This window comes from Cryptosporidium andersoni (assembly GCF_001865355.1).
Source record: "Cryptosporidium andersoni isolate 30847 chromosome Unknown contig_61, whole genome shotgun sequence".
Taxonomy (NCBI): Eukaryota; Apicomplexa; class Conoidasida; order Eucoccidiorida; family Cryptosporidiidae; genus Cryptosporidium; species Cryptosporidium andersoni.
The window spans coordinates 63,713-77,114 of NW_027122858.1; the positions used below are offsets into that span (position 1 = coordinate 63,713).

The following is a 13,402-nucleotide window of genomic DNA, read 5'->3' on the forward strand; positions in this document are numbered from 1 at the left end:
GGGTGATCATTTATTAAATGTGATATGAATTTTGATAGTATGAATAGAACATTTGGTGGATATAATGTAGATGATACAAATGAAGGTGGTTTCGTAATGATGGATCCTAATGATACTTTACTTCAGGGAAATTTTGATAGGAAACCAATAATAAGCCATGAACAAAGATTAGCACCGTTAAAGGTTGGAATGATCCTGAAATCTTATAGTGGTTTCATTACCAATAGTAGATTGCAATTACTAAATAGGGAAATAAATTTATTCAAATTAGTCGGATTTGTCCGTTGTGCAGAGCATGAAGAATATCCACAGAGAGTTCGTTTTTATTTAGACGATGGATCTGGATTGATCTTAATTGATTGGTTAATTGATAATACAGGTACGAAGTATAAACAAGAACTAATAAATTCCATTACTGAAGGATGTTTTGTAAAGGTATATGGGGAACTCACACTAATGGTTTCTGAACCATCTGTTCGGGCATTCGTTGTTAGACCTCTTGTATGTACAGATGAGATATCTGCTCATGATATTGATGTTGCAGTATTTATTGTTAGATGTTTGTATGGATCTTCTACTGAAGACACAACTGTAGCAAATACATCATTTCTAACAAAACAAACTGGACAGAATTTAGGTGAATTTAATACAAATAGTAATTTAAAACAACCTGTAGTACCAGCAATGTTCGTATCTAATATTCAATCTAATAATAATAATAATAATAATAATAATAATATACAATCTACTGGTATAATGAACAATCCGAGTAATAATCAAAATATCTCAATGAATAGACCATTAGCTGCAGTTACATCAGTAATTACCCCAAAAACTCAATTTTCTAATGGATCCAACTTATCTATAATGAATCCACTGAAAATGAGGGAAGTTGTATGTTCCATACTAGAAAATGCCTCTAACGAAGGGCGACCAGAAATGTCTCTGGAAGATATCATTGAAAGTTTGAATAAAAGAAACATAGCCACGACACAAGATGAAGTCAGGGGATATCTAAGGAACCTAGTCGGTGAAGCAAAGGTATATCAGACAAATCCTCATAAGTGGAGAGCAACTGGTTATTAATATTTATTGAGTATTTGAAATAACATTACTAGCTATCAAATGATTTAAGAAGAGAATAGTTACTAGTCCGTCATACTTATATGAATTTATATGGATAAGAAGAGTAATAAACTACCTTTTACTATAATATATAATATATAACAATAAACTATTCAAGTTTATTATTATAGAAGTATCGAGAGGAGTAATACTCCATATATTGGCGGGTAGTATTGTCTACAGAACTTTTTTGAAGAAGTGATAATCTATGATATAATTTGTAGTTATATAATTATAAATGGATCAAGATCCGGTTAAAACACTGCAGTTCCCTCCATATTGGTGGAGATCAAGGTCATTTGATGAAATCATTGAAGATTCACGTTATATCAAGCATCTTTCACAATATCGCTTATCAACTGGTTCATACAATATTGATAATATATTAAACGGTGGAATACCAAAAGGCTGTCTATTTGAAATAACGGTATGACAACTTATAGTTATTGATTTTGATGTGTTATTAATATATATCATTATATTAACTTTTATTTGTAGGGAGAAGCTGGAAGTGGGAAAACTCAATGGTGCTTAAATCTAGCTATTTCAGTACTTATAGAGCAGATAAAAAGTATGAGTGGGAATTTTATTAGATTAAGTGGGATTAAAAATATCCAAATTGGGATTGTGTGCATATTGTTTACTGAGGATGGGACATTTCCAAGCGATCGACTATATGAGATAACACTCAATAAACTTAGGAATATTAGATCTATGGAAGATGAATATGAAGTAGATGACAAGGAATTAGATACCATAGCACATCATCTATTAAATAAGGTTTGTATATTCCATTTAAAATCTATATCAATTAGTGATTTTATACAAAAGAATATACCAGCCTTATTCTCAAAATTTAAAATAGAGGCTCTAATAATTGATTCTATAACAAACATATTTATATCAAATTTAACCTCTTTACATAATTGTACTAAGAATATATTTAGTAACAATATTCACAAAGCAATTAATACAACAACAAGTTTACTTCAATTTGCAAATACTCTCAAGCGTATTGCTATTGATCATGAATGTTGGTTGATAATTACAAATCGAACTACTACAGATATTTCAATGAATAGCTTATATAATAATAATGAAAATATAAAACCGTCACTAGGTTTGTTATGGTCTAATTCCGTTAATTGGAGGATCTTCATTTCGAAAGATAAGTCTACAGTTTCACTAAATACAAATAACCAATTACCACGTATAATAAATATACAATTATCACCTGAAACTCCAAAATTAAAGTAAGTTGTATATAATATTAAATGTAAATTTATTTTTCCATTAACTATTTTGTCTATTTACTTTTAGAATGAATTTCCATATAAGTTCTCATGGAATAGTAGATTAACAATTATTTAATATAAATTGCAACTTTTTTCTGATACTTATTTCAAAAACACTGGAAGTAAAAATGAAAGGAATTGAAGTACAAGTATTATGATGTAATGTAGATGTACCTTAAAGGGAATCAAATCAATAATATAATTTACTGTTTGGGTATAATGGAAATAGTTACTGAAATCACTAACTTCATTTAATATTAAAAAGGTTGTGAAGTAAAATAACCAAGTTTGTAACTTTTCTACTTGTTGTCTTTTTATTTTTAGTGCCATGATAATTGGATACAAATAACCAAAAACTATACAACCAAGCAAATTAACAAAGAATGAAGGTAATAGTAATATTATCCATTGTGGAATTTGGCTAAATATTATGATTATATAGATCATATAAGATTGGATGATATATGATTTATCTATTAGTTGATTACAAGCATTAATATAGTAACTATTCCAACTTTTAGGTAACCAATTTATTACCAAAGTATTATTAATATAATTTTCTATACTACTAGTTTTATTTTTAATGTTCCCTTCAATAATGGATTTAATATCGCTACTATCTTTACAAGGTAAAACTGGTAGTGTTTTACTATGGAGTAATTTCGGGGTGTATAAATCTCTTGATGATATAGATAATTTAGTATTTTCTGTATCAATTAATATTTCTTCATCTAATTTTGGAAATATATCAATTCCAGTGAATACTTTAAATAACCAGTTAATAACTTTGATTAATTTTAGGCGACATAAATTACTTAATGATGGATAATTCATATTAATGAGGTAAAAAGACTTGTCACCATCTTCATATTCTGATTTACCATAATTGCATTCACTATCACTATCACTATCACTATCATCACTATTTTCTACACTATTGTTTTTAACCTTTTTTAAATTGCTAGAAGAGATACTTGACCTTAGATATGTTTTGTCTTCGTATTCTAGTTCAAGTAAAATATTTAACACTAAAATTGAAGGTAAGATATACTTCCAATTTATATTAAATATTATCAGTGAGCATATATGCAAAATAACTTTTGGTACTTCCAATAAGATAAAATAGATGAATAAAATTAATTTACTAACAATTGGTATTGATAAAAATGCTGACCTGGGTGGATGTATACTTAAAGTTAAATGATTCAGTTTAATAAACCATAAGGATAACCAATTGGGGATACTCAGGCACAACAAAATATAGATTTTGAATATATATAAAACAAGTAGTTGAACACAATTTTGGATAAAATCATTTAAAACAAGTCTTTTTATCAAAAAGTAAAGAAGCCATAGTACTAGATAATTTAGCCAGCAAATCATATGAGTTGAATTACTTAATTTTTTTTGATAATTAGGAGGTTCATTTAGTGATAATGGCAAAGGATATAGTGAAATATATTTTAAACTTGTCCAATATTTTAAATTATTAATTTTATTAATTGATTTAGCTATACATTTGTGAATCCACAACAGTGTGCCAATAAAGTTTTTTCCCATGCTTCTACTAATATTTTGATAGTTATCAATATTATTTGGTGAACATATTGTAATAATTGATTTGGTTAAAGGTAACCAAAGTATCCAAATCCTAATAATGATCCTCTCAAAATGTTGTTTCGGTATTAATATACACATTGGGAAATATATTAAAAATATAAATATAATATATGGTAGTAATATATAAACAAGATATTTTATAATTATATATCCGTGCAGTCTAAAATTCTGTATTGCCGATTTTGCACGTCTAAATAGGATCTTGCTTGCAAAAAAGAATATCCATAATGAAACAAGTACTGTTATAAAATAGAATTTTTGTTGGTTACTGAATATATTCGCTACATAAGAAAGTACTTTAAAACATCTACTTATGATATATCTAATATAGATATTAAATTGAAAGATCCATTGAAATATTGCTATTAACAATAATATCCAATTTACAGAAAAATCCACTATTGCACCACATAATTCTTGTAGACTAGATAATAAATTAAGAAATCTAATATATAATACTTCAGATATTGGAGGGTTATCTAGTACAATGGCATTATTCATAATTTAGATGCTTAAAGAATACCTTATTTACATGTAGTTTTTTTGCATGCATGTATAAAAAAAGTTGGTATTATCGGTACCCTTGCAAGGTACCGTATTTAGTACTTTAAAAATAGCCTATAATTCAACAAATAAGAAAATTTAAAATTAACTTTAGTGAAGTTTAATTTAAAAGTTTGAAAAATCCAACTTTACTTGAGGAGTAATGTGGAAATTGCGGCCCAAATGATAAAGTGCACGAGGGCGAGAGCATGTAATTGATGAACTTTTTTTCTTTAATTTTTTCTTCCAAAGAAAATATATAAATAAAAATAGAGGCAGTTTTTACATGCATATAAAGCTCTTATGTATATTTTATGTGAATGCATAGGCTTCATATTTTAATAAATTGCTAGAATAATCTAGAATCTAGAACAATGGTAATACTAAGCTCTTGGTTTGTAATACTACTAATTCATATACTTTTTTCTACAACATTTATAACAACATTCATTATTGGATTAGTTATTAATTCCCAAATAAGACAATATACCCTAATATGCATAACATGGTGTCTATGGTTATTTGGAACTTTGCTATTTTCTTTTGGAAGGATTATGGTTGGAGCGTATCACACTAGTAGAATATCTTTAAATATTATTTTTTTCACAGTATCTAGTTTACTTCTACGAATAAGTTTGTTAGCACGTAGCTATATTACAGATAAAGACAATCTATATTATCAATTAGAAGGTGCAAAGACTTATGATGAATGGTATAAGATTGGTAACAAATTGGATTATCTCTGTGGTGGAAATGAATGGCGAGAAATAGAAGAAACTGATGAGTATCAGTGGATATATGTCAAAGACTATATTATTAGGTTACAAAGAGCTAGGAGTGAGAACGATATAAAACAGATAATGTTTCTTTTAAGATGGTGTTGCCATCGCAACTTTGCATCTATCTCAAATCCAGTGCTTTATGATAAAGCATTCTGTGGAACAAAGATACTAATTGAAAAATTTGAGACAGAAATTATCGATATTTTGGAATTTTTATCTAGTGTTGCTATTGAGGATAGAAATAAACTAGAATTTCAAAACTCAAAAGAATTACCAGGTAATGAAACAGACCAGAAAATTAAAGAGGTGAATAATATTTCAGAAAAGTATAGAGAATCAATGAAACAATGTTGTACAGAATCTGCAGAATTTGGAGTTGATGATATTGATAATATAATGGTAGAAAATAGATGTAATTTGACTATAACTTCTAGTAGTACTAGTTCTGAGTTCAATAAAGATGAAATATCTCAACAGCTAATAACAAGTTTTTGTTTTAATAAAAATGAAAATAAAGAGATCAATCCTATAATAATGGAAGATAATAATAATTACTATATGAAATATAAAACAAGTGGTTTTGTTCTTAAGGATTTAGATATCAAAAATGAAATTTATCGAACTAATTCTAAGGAGGAAGATGGAGTTATTAACTTGAAATATAATAATAAAACTAATATGACCGTACAATCAGGAAAAATATCAGTTACTGAGTCTTCATCAGAATCAATGCCAATTTTAGCATCATCTTCAAGTAATTTATCATTATCTTCTTTTCCAGAGTTTAGATCAACAAAGAAAGATGTATCAGTTCAAACATGTGAATATTTCCTAGGAATTGAAATAAATAAAATGACTGTGGGATCTGCAAATTCTTATTTATCAATAATATCACCACAAAATACAACTCAATGTATTTGTAAGAATATGAGCATAAATCTTGATATAGCTAAATCCTATATACAAAAAGTGGGTATTATGCTAAATTCACCTTTAAAGTATCCAAGTTGGTCACTATATAGAAGTATGTCAACGCGACCTCTAATCTGTGAAATATTAACTGAAATATCAGATATAGTTCATGATAGAGATGGAATATTACAATTTTTGGAACTACTAGGTCATTCTATAGGGCGTACAGCATTATGTTTAAGTGGTGGTGGGGCTTTAGCGATGTATCATTTAGGAGTTGTGAAGGTTTTAATGCAGCAAAATATTATGCCAAATATAATTAATGGCACAAGTGGAGGCTCTATAGTTGCTGCCATTCTAGCTATTACAAATAATGATGAAATACTGAAGAATTACATTCAACCAACAGTTTCAAATATGTATGGACATCGTTGGTTCCCTCCATTTTCAGTTCAAATAAGGCACTTTTTAGTCAAAGGTTATATGGTTAATCCTAAGGAGTTCACAAAAACATGCCAAATGTATTTTAAAAATTATACATTTCTGGAAGCCTATAAATTAACTGGTCGTATTGTTACTATAACTATAAGCCCTACACACAATAATACAGAACTTATTGAACCACTGGTACTCAATTGTATCACAACACCTGATGTATTATTATGGAGTGCAGTTGTTGCATCTTGCTCTTTACCTGGACTTATGCCAGTAACTGAGTTATATGCAAAAGATAATCATACAAATCGTACGATTCGTTACTTTCCACCAGGAATGAAGTGGATGGATGGTTCTATAAATCAAGATGTTCCTCACAAAGAATTATCTACATTATTTAATGTTCGACAATTTATTGTATCTCAAGTTAATCCACATCATGTTCCATTTGTACAGATTCATAATAAAAACAAAGTAATGCTTTACTCTGAAAGAAAGTTCTTATATAATATTTTAAACTGGTTAACTTTAGATATTAAATATAGATATATTAAATTAGCAAAACTCAAGCTAATACCTAAACTATTTGGTAAAGATGTAAGCAACTTCTGGATGTTACAAGATGTTGAGGGTCATGTTACTATAACTCCAAGAGTATCATTATTTGATTGGTATAGATGCGTTAATCATCCTTCTTATGATGATATGCTCCATTTTATTAATGAAGGTGAAAGAAGGACATGGCCACATGTAATGAGAATCAAGCATATGAGTTTATTGGAAAATGCTATAAAGGAATCTATTAAAAAAATCAAACAAGGTATAATTATCTGAACAGTTTTTATTTTATAGTTTTATATTTAAGTGTTAAAGGAGATACTGTACAGTGCAGATATTTGTCTTAGATCTATGATTCAATGTAACTATATAAAAGTAACTAAGAAATACACATGAGTTATTAATATATACAAACAGTATTCTTAATTAAGATGTCAACTCATTCTGGAAATTGGGAATTTAATTTCTTGTATGCTCATTTAATTAATTATTTTGGGTAATTTGTGTTCAGCTATTAAAATTTTTAATAAAATAAAAATTATTTAAGGTAAAAGTAATTTAGTCTATTACTAACATACTAAAAATTCTTAATAACCTAATAATTTATCTAATGTGATCATAAACTTCTTTAAAATGACTCAGTTGTATAAAGTTCACTCAAAATTTGAGGGTACATTCGCAATATTGCAACGTCTACCGCCAATATAAAACTAAAATATGCGATGTATCACTTCTATAAATTGACCTATGCTTCATTATTTAGTGAACTTTTAGTATATATTATGGTTATATGGATATAAATAATATAAATTGTATGGATAGGTGGGTACCACTAGGAATTCTATGGTTGTATGGTGATAATATTGTTGACATTGATCTCAATAATAGATGTTGGTTGAGTAAACTACATGGTTTTAAAGAACTAATAAATCTTAAAAAGATTAATAATTATGATGTTTGGTATCATCTAAGTAAAATTTGTGATGGTATAAGGATAGATACAATGATTGAGCGAATTATTGTGAATAATAATATTAAACCTGATTTAAACTTGATTGAATATTGCAGAAAGTACAATTTGAAATCTAATAATACTATTAGTCTTCCTATGGAGAAGTCTGTAAATATATTTAGAGCTATTGTATGGATTAATTTAAGTATTAAGTTACTGAGCAAATATAATTGCGATAGAGCAATATTATCAGTACCAACATTTAACAGCTTTTATCAGGTAATATTTCATTTAAATACTGTGATATATGATAATACATTGGTATGTAGTCACCGAGATATATGTTTGTATAATTTATATTATGAAATGTTAAGAGGTAATCTGGTTAGAAATACTACTAAATATAGTACAATCGAATCTAGCTATAATAAAGATCTAGGAAAGTTAAGCTATTCATATTGCAATATATTAGGATGTTTAGAACACGTTAAAGCACCAAATTTCTCTTCGAAAGATATTAATGTAAGTGATTTAATGGATTGTGTTGAAGTGAAGATTGGTAACATGGCATATAATGGTAATTTTATACTAGATACTAGTAATTTAACTAAAAATATGGAGACAGATCACAAAGAAGATTACAATAATATAATCCCAAGTAGTAATTCTGCAATTACCCCTCCTAATAATACTCAGCTTAATTTGGACTTCGTTGGATGTGGCTTAAATTTAATTAATCATTCTAATAAAATTCAGGGAATAAATGTATTACTACCTAAGGAAATATGGTTAAGTATTTTAGATTATTTAGATGTAATGACTTGTAAGGAATTTGGTAGTACTTGTAGACTTTTTAAAAGCATATGGTTAATACATCATCATAATAATTTATTACCACATCAAAGACAATCTGTAGCATGGTTACTACAAAGAGAATTTGGTTCACTTAATTATAAAGATTATGTTGATAATGGAGACAATAATTGGATATTTGACAGTAATCCCATAAAATTTCTAAGGCATTGTAATGATGAATTTAAGAGTCTATCATTTTGGTATTATATACCTATACAAGGATTTTTAAAGAATGACAATTTGATTTTATTAATTAAGAAATCTTTAAATAGTCAATTAATCTGTAATGTCAATGAAATATTCGGTGAAATAATTCAAGATCACTTATTTGGACTAAAAGTTCATCCTTCAATAATTCTTGGAAACTTCGAGGATATTTCCAAATTATTTTGTAAAGATTGGATTCCATCCTGTTGTTTATATGTTTCTCATTGTAATCAAGTAATATATTTTGGATATCTACCAAATTTAAATGAAATAAATTCTAATTATACCAAATTATCAGTGCATGGGAGTGATATTTTACGAAGTTATACTCACTATAAGAAATATAAAGATAGACAAGTCTTTTATGAGAATTTTGGAGGTATTTTATGTGATGATCCTGGATTAGGTAAAACATTGACAATTTTATCCTTAATATCTAAAACTCCCGACTGTTTATCTAAAATTGATATAGAAAATTTTAGTGAATCTGGAATTATTCATTTCCCACAAGGTGTTCAATATCTAGTAAGGGATATTCACAATGGCAATATTTCTTTTCTTTATGAGAAGAATAACCAGGAATGTATAAATAGATATTTAGGTGACAAAATGAACTATTTAGAATTTAAAGAAACATTAGAAAAAAGTAATATGGGAAATAGAAGAAAATATAGAAGCAATTTACAAAATTCTAGAATGAAAAGAGATATACTTCAGAGTAAGTCCACGCTTATATTAGTTCCAAATCATTTGATTCAGCATTGGAAAAGTGAGTTGGAGAAATGGTTTGCGGTTCCAAAACTCTCTGAATATGATTACAGTTTGAGGCAAGAACAAAACACAATACAAAATGAGGATAGTATGGAAATAAGGAGAAAACGTGTAAGATTTGATTTAAACAATTTAAATAATAAAAATGAAAGAGATTATTCGGAATCATACCCATCCAATAAATCGGATACATCTATTTTGCATATAAATAAAGAGGATCACACAGTATTCGGTAATTTATCAACTGGAGAAGCAAGAGTCTATAGCAAGGAGTTACTTAATAATAATCCCAATTCAGTATACTTAAGTCATAAAGAAGTTGAAGGTTATATTGGAGCAAATGAAGCTTTGCTTCAATCTCCAATATTTATATTTGATGATCCCAAAAAAGATGTAATACCAGATGCTGAAATTTTATCCAGATCTAATATAGTTATTTTGTCATATAGGATGCTAACTAAACAATTTCAGATGTGTAAAATTAAGAAGGAATATACCAGAGTATCTTCAAAAGTGCAGAAAAACTTTAGTAAAATAAAATCTTTATCTATGAATTCTGATAAATCATGCAAAATGTCTTATAACTCTTTAGATCTATCTAATTCTCAATTTGAGTATGTCAATAGTCCAATATTGAAGGTTAAATGGCTTAGATTAATTGTGGACGAAGGACATAATATAGGGAGTTCATCTATAACTTCTTCACTTTACAAACAGTTTATATTCAAAATAGAATCTAACTACAGATGGATAATGTCTGGAACTCCTTTACCGGTATCATTATATAAATGTATCAATACATATATTCCAAATATATTTGAATTCTTAAGATTGCCTATTATTTGGTCCAAAAAGAAGAATTGGAATTTAGGAGATGATATAAATAATGTTTTTAAAGTGTATAATTTACCAGAATATTCATCTTTATCAAATGGAGATCCTTCTAGTTCAAATTTAATTCAGGAGGATTTAATCATAAATGAACATAATTATTCAGATGACTTTATATATGACAAGTTTATCTCAGATAATATAGTCACCGAACCATCAAATTCAGTATTTAAATCAATTACAAAGAAATCAACTAGTGACAAACATGGTGATTTTATTTCTCCTATGGGACTTTTTGGCTTAATATTACAGCTAGGTTCTATTACTGTATATCATAGGAAGGATTCATGTTTGAAGAATTATCTACCAAGCTTAATTGGACCTGAGAAAGTTGTTTTACGTCCTTTCATTAAAAATGAACTTTTAGTTTATAATATACTTGTAGAATTACTGCAAAGAAATCTTTTTTGCACATTTTACAATACTGAAAATGTAGATTCTTTATTGCATACAAGTAATACACAGTATAGGCAGGATATATTATGGAATTTGCGTTTTTCTTCTGTACTTGGATTTATTGTAACTTTATCAAAACTTGAAGGGAATAAAGATCGTGGTATGGATTACATTTATAATATATGTAAAATACCAAAACTTTTTGTTAATTCTCACGATATACAAGAGCTTGAGTTGATGCTATTGAATACTCACCCTCTATATGTTAATAACTTATATTATGACATTTATTCAATGGACAGATTAAAATTTGTTTTGTATCTGTATTCAAGATTTAATGGTGCAGATTTAGATTTTGATTATGATGAAAGTGGGTTAATAGATAAAAATACATGTAATAACCTTTCATATGATAGTCATAGTAAAGCTTTATACAAATGTGATAGTTGTCAGAAGCCTGTAATATTTCCTTTAATAATTCCTTGTAAATACTTGCATCTTACCTGTATTAATTGTATAATGTTTAAACTAGGCTATAAACCAATAGAAGTCAAATGGGATTGTAGCGACAAAAATGAATATAATAATTTAAAGGGTTATGGAAATTTTCGAAGTTATATGAATAATTTGAATTGTAAGTATACACTTCAATGTAAAAACTCTAGTTATATTTCACAAAATATTATTGAGCATAATAAAAGCACCAGCAAAAGATACATTTGGCCTAAAAGAGCTGGGGTTAATTACTGCATCATTTGTGGACCTGAAATTAGAATTAATTCAGATTTTTTCGATAGGTTACAAGTACCTATACAAATTAAATATCCTGAATCAGTAGCTTTAAAGGATTATCAAAATCCTCAAAATAGGGAATTTAACACATATTCTAGAAATGATCAGCATAATATTATTCACAATAATGTAAACTTATGTGGTACATTTAGCAAAATACTTCCAGTTAGTATTTTAAATGCTCTCAGGAAATTGCTAATTGGATCTTTTGATGATCCAAGAATTGATTCTATATTAACTAGATTGTATACCGAAAAAATTGTGCAAGATACAGGTGTCAGAATTAACAATATGTATATATCTGGAAGTTATTTTGCAACTTCAGTGCACTCAGCTAATAATTTACCTGTAATTGCTTTAATATCTTTATCAAGTTCAAAATTACGTTATGTTATTCATTGCATATTAAATAATCTTGATACATATCCAAGATCAAAAATAATGATTGTATCTAATTTTTGGCAACAATTGGACTTTCTATACAATACTTTAAATATTTTTAATATTAGAACTTGTAGATTTTATCCTCATATCCCTAAGGCTGAATCACTATTTACAATTAATGATTTTCAAACTAAACCAGACATTTCAGTACTTTTACTTTCTGTGGAATTGGGTTCACATGGTTTGGATCTTTCCTGTGTATCCTTCATATATATTATTGATCCAATAACTGATGAGGGAATTGAAAAACAAACTATTGCAAGAGCATATAGAATGAGAGAAATTGTGAGCAAAGGAGGTGGACAGGTATTTCCCAAAGATATTAATTGTGATATTAATTGTAAATCTACTTCTTCAGAATATCTTTCATTCGTCAAAGTTACATATTGTCTTGTTGAAGATACAATTGAGGATATTCTTTATGATTATGTGAAGCATATGAGGAAAATACAATTTGATAATAAGTATATAAACAGTAGAAGGAATTTAAATATAAAACGTAAAAGATCCCATACAAATAATAGGAAGACATCACAAGGTGGACAGTCACATATAAGAGGATCATCACAGAAGCTAGAAAATATTCTAAATCCAATTAAAAATGACATAGAAATAACTGAAAATGAAGATTTAATAGATAACTTAGATCCAACACAAGCATTATTAAGGATCTTTATTAATAAATAGGTAAAAGATAATATTTGGCATCTTAAATATTTCAAAATAAATATTTCCAAATTTTAAGCTATATAAACCAAAATAATTATAAAAAAACTACACTGAACTAAATTAATATCTAGCCAAATATAATTAAGGGTTTTCCC

At 27.6% G+C, this 13,402-nt stretch overlaps 5 protein-coding genes across 5 annotated transcripts; 4 read left to right on the forward strand and 1 right to left on the reverse strand.

Annotated features, from left to right (window-relative positions):
- Positions 1–24: 24 nt before the first annotated feature.
- On the forward strand, positions 25–1,086 carry cand_002510 (uncharacterized protein; the record flags this gene model as incomplete). The annotated part of the gene is made up of 1 exon (XM_067210499.1): positions 25–1,086. One exon carries the CDS (start codon positions 25–27, stop codon positions 1,084–1,086), a length of 1,062 nt encoding a protein of 353 aa, XP_067067766.1.
- A 277-nt stretch (positions 1,087–1,363) lies between these two features.
- On the forward strand, positions 1,364–2,485 carry cand_002520 (uncharacterized protein; the record flags this gene model as incomplete). Its single annotated transcript, XM_067210500.1, has 3 exons — positions 1,364–1,552; positions 1,624–2,378; positions 2,446–2,485. The coding sequence occupies 3 exons, from the start codon at positions 1,364–1,366 to the stop codon at positions 2,483–2,485; spliced, it is 984 nt and encodes a 327-aa protein (XP_067067767.1).
- A 37-nt stretch (positions 2,486–2,522) lies between these two features.
- On the reverse strand, positions 2,523–4,118 carry cand_002530 (uncharacterized protein; the record flags this gene model as incomplete). The annotated part of the gene is made up of 1 exon (XM_067210501.1): positions 2,523–4,118. One exon carries the CDS (start codon positions 4,116–4,118, stop codon positions 2,523–2,525), a length of 1,596 nt encoding a protein of 531 aa, XP_067067768.1.
- An 839-nt stretch (positions 4,119–4,957) lies between these two features.
- On the forward strand, positions 4,958–7,546 carry cand_002540 (patatin-like phospholipase family protein; the record flags this gene model as incomplete). The annotated part of the gene is made up of 1 exon (XM_067210502.1): positions 4,958–7,546. The coding sequence occupies one exon, from the start codon at positions 4,958–4,960 to the stop codon at positions 7,544–7,546; it is 2,589 nt and encodes an 862-aa protein (XP_067067769.1).
- Positions 7,547–8,060: 514 nt separating this feature from the next.
- cand_002550 (helicase conserved C-terminal domain-containing protein) lies at positions 8,061–13,265 on the forward strand (the record flags this gene model as incomplete). The annotated part of the gene is made up of 1 exon (XM_067210503.1): positions 8,061–13,265. The coding sequence occupies one exon, from the start codon at positions 8,061–8,063 to the stop codon at positions 13,263–13,265; it is 5,205 nt and encodes a 1,734-aa protein (XP_067067770.1).
- Between the last annotated feature and the right edge of the window lie 137 nt (positions 13,266–13,402).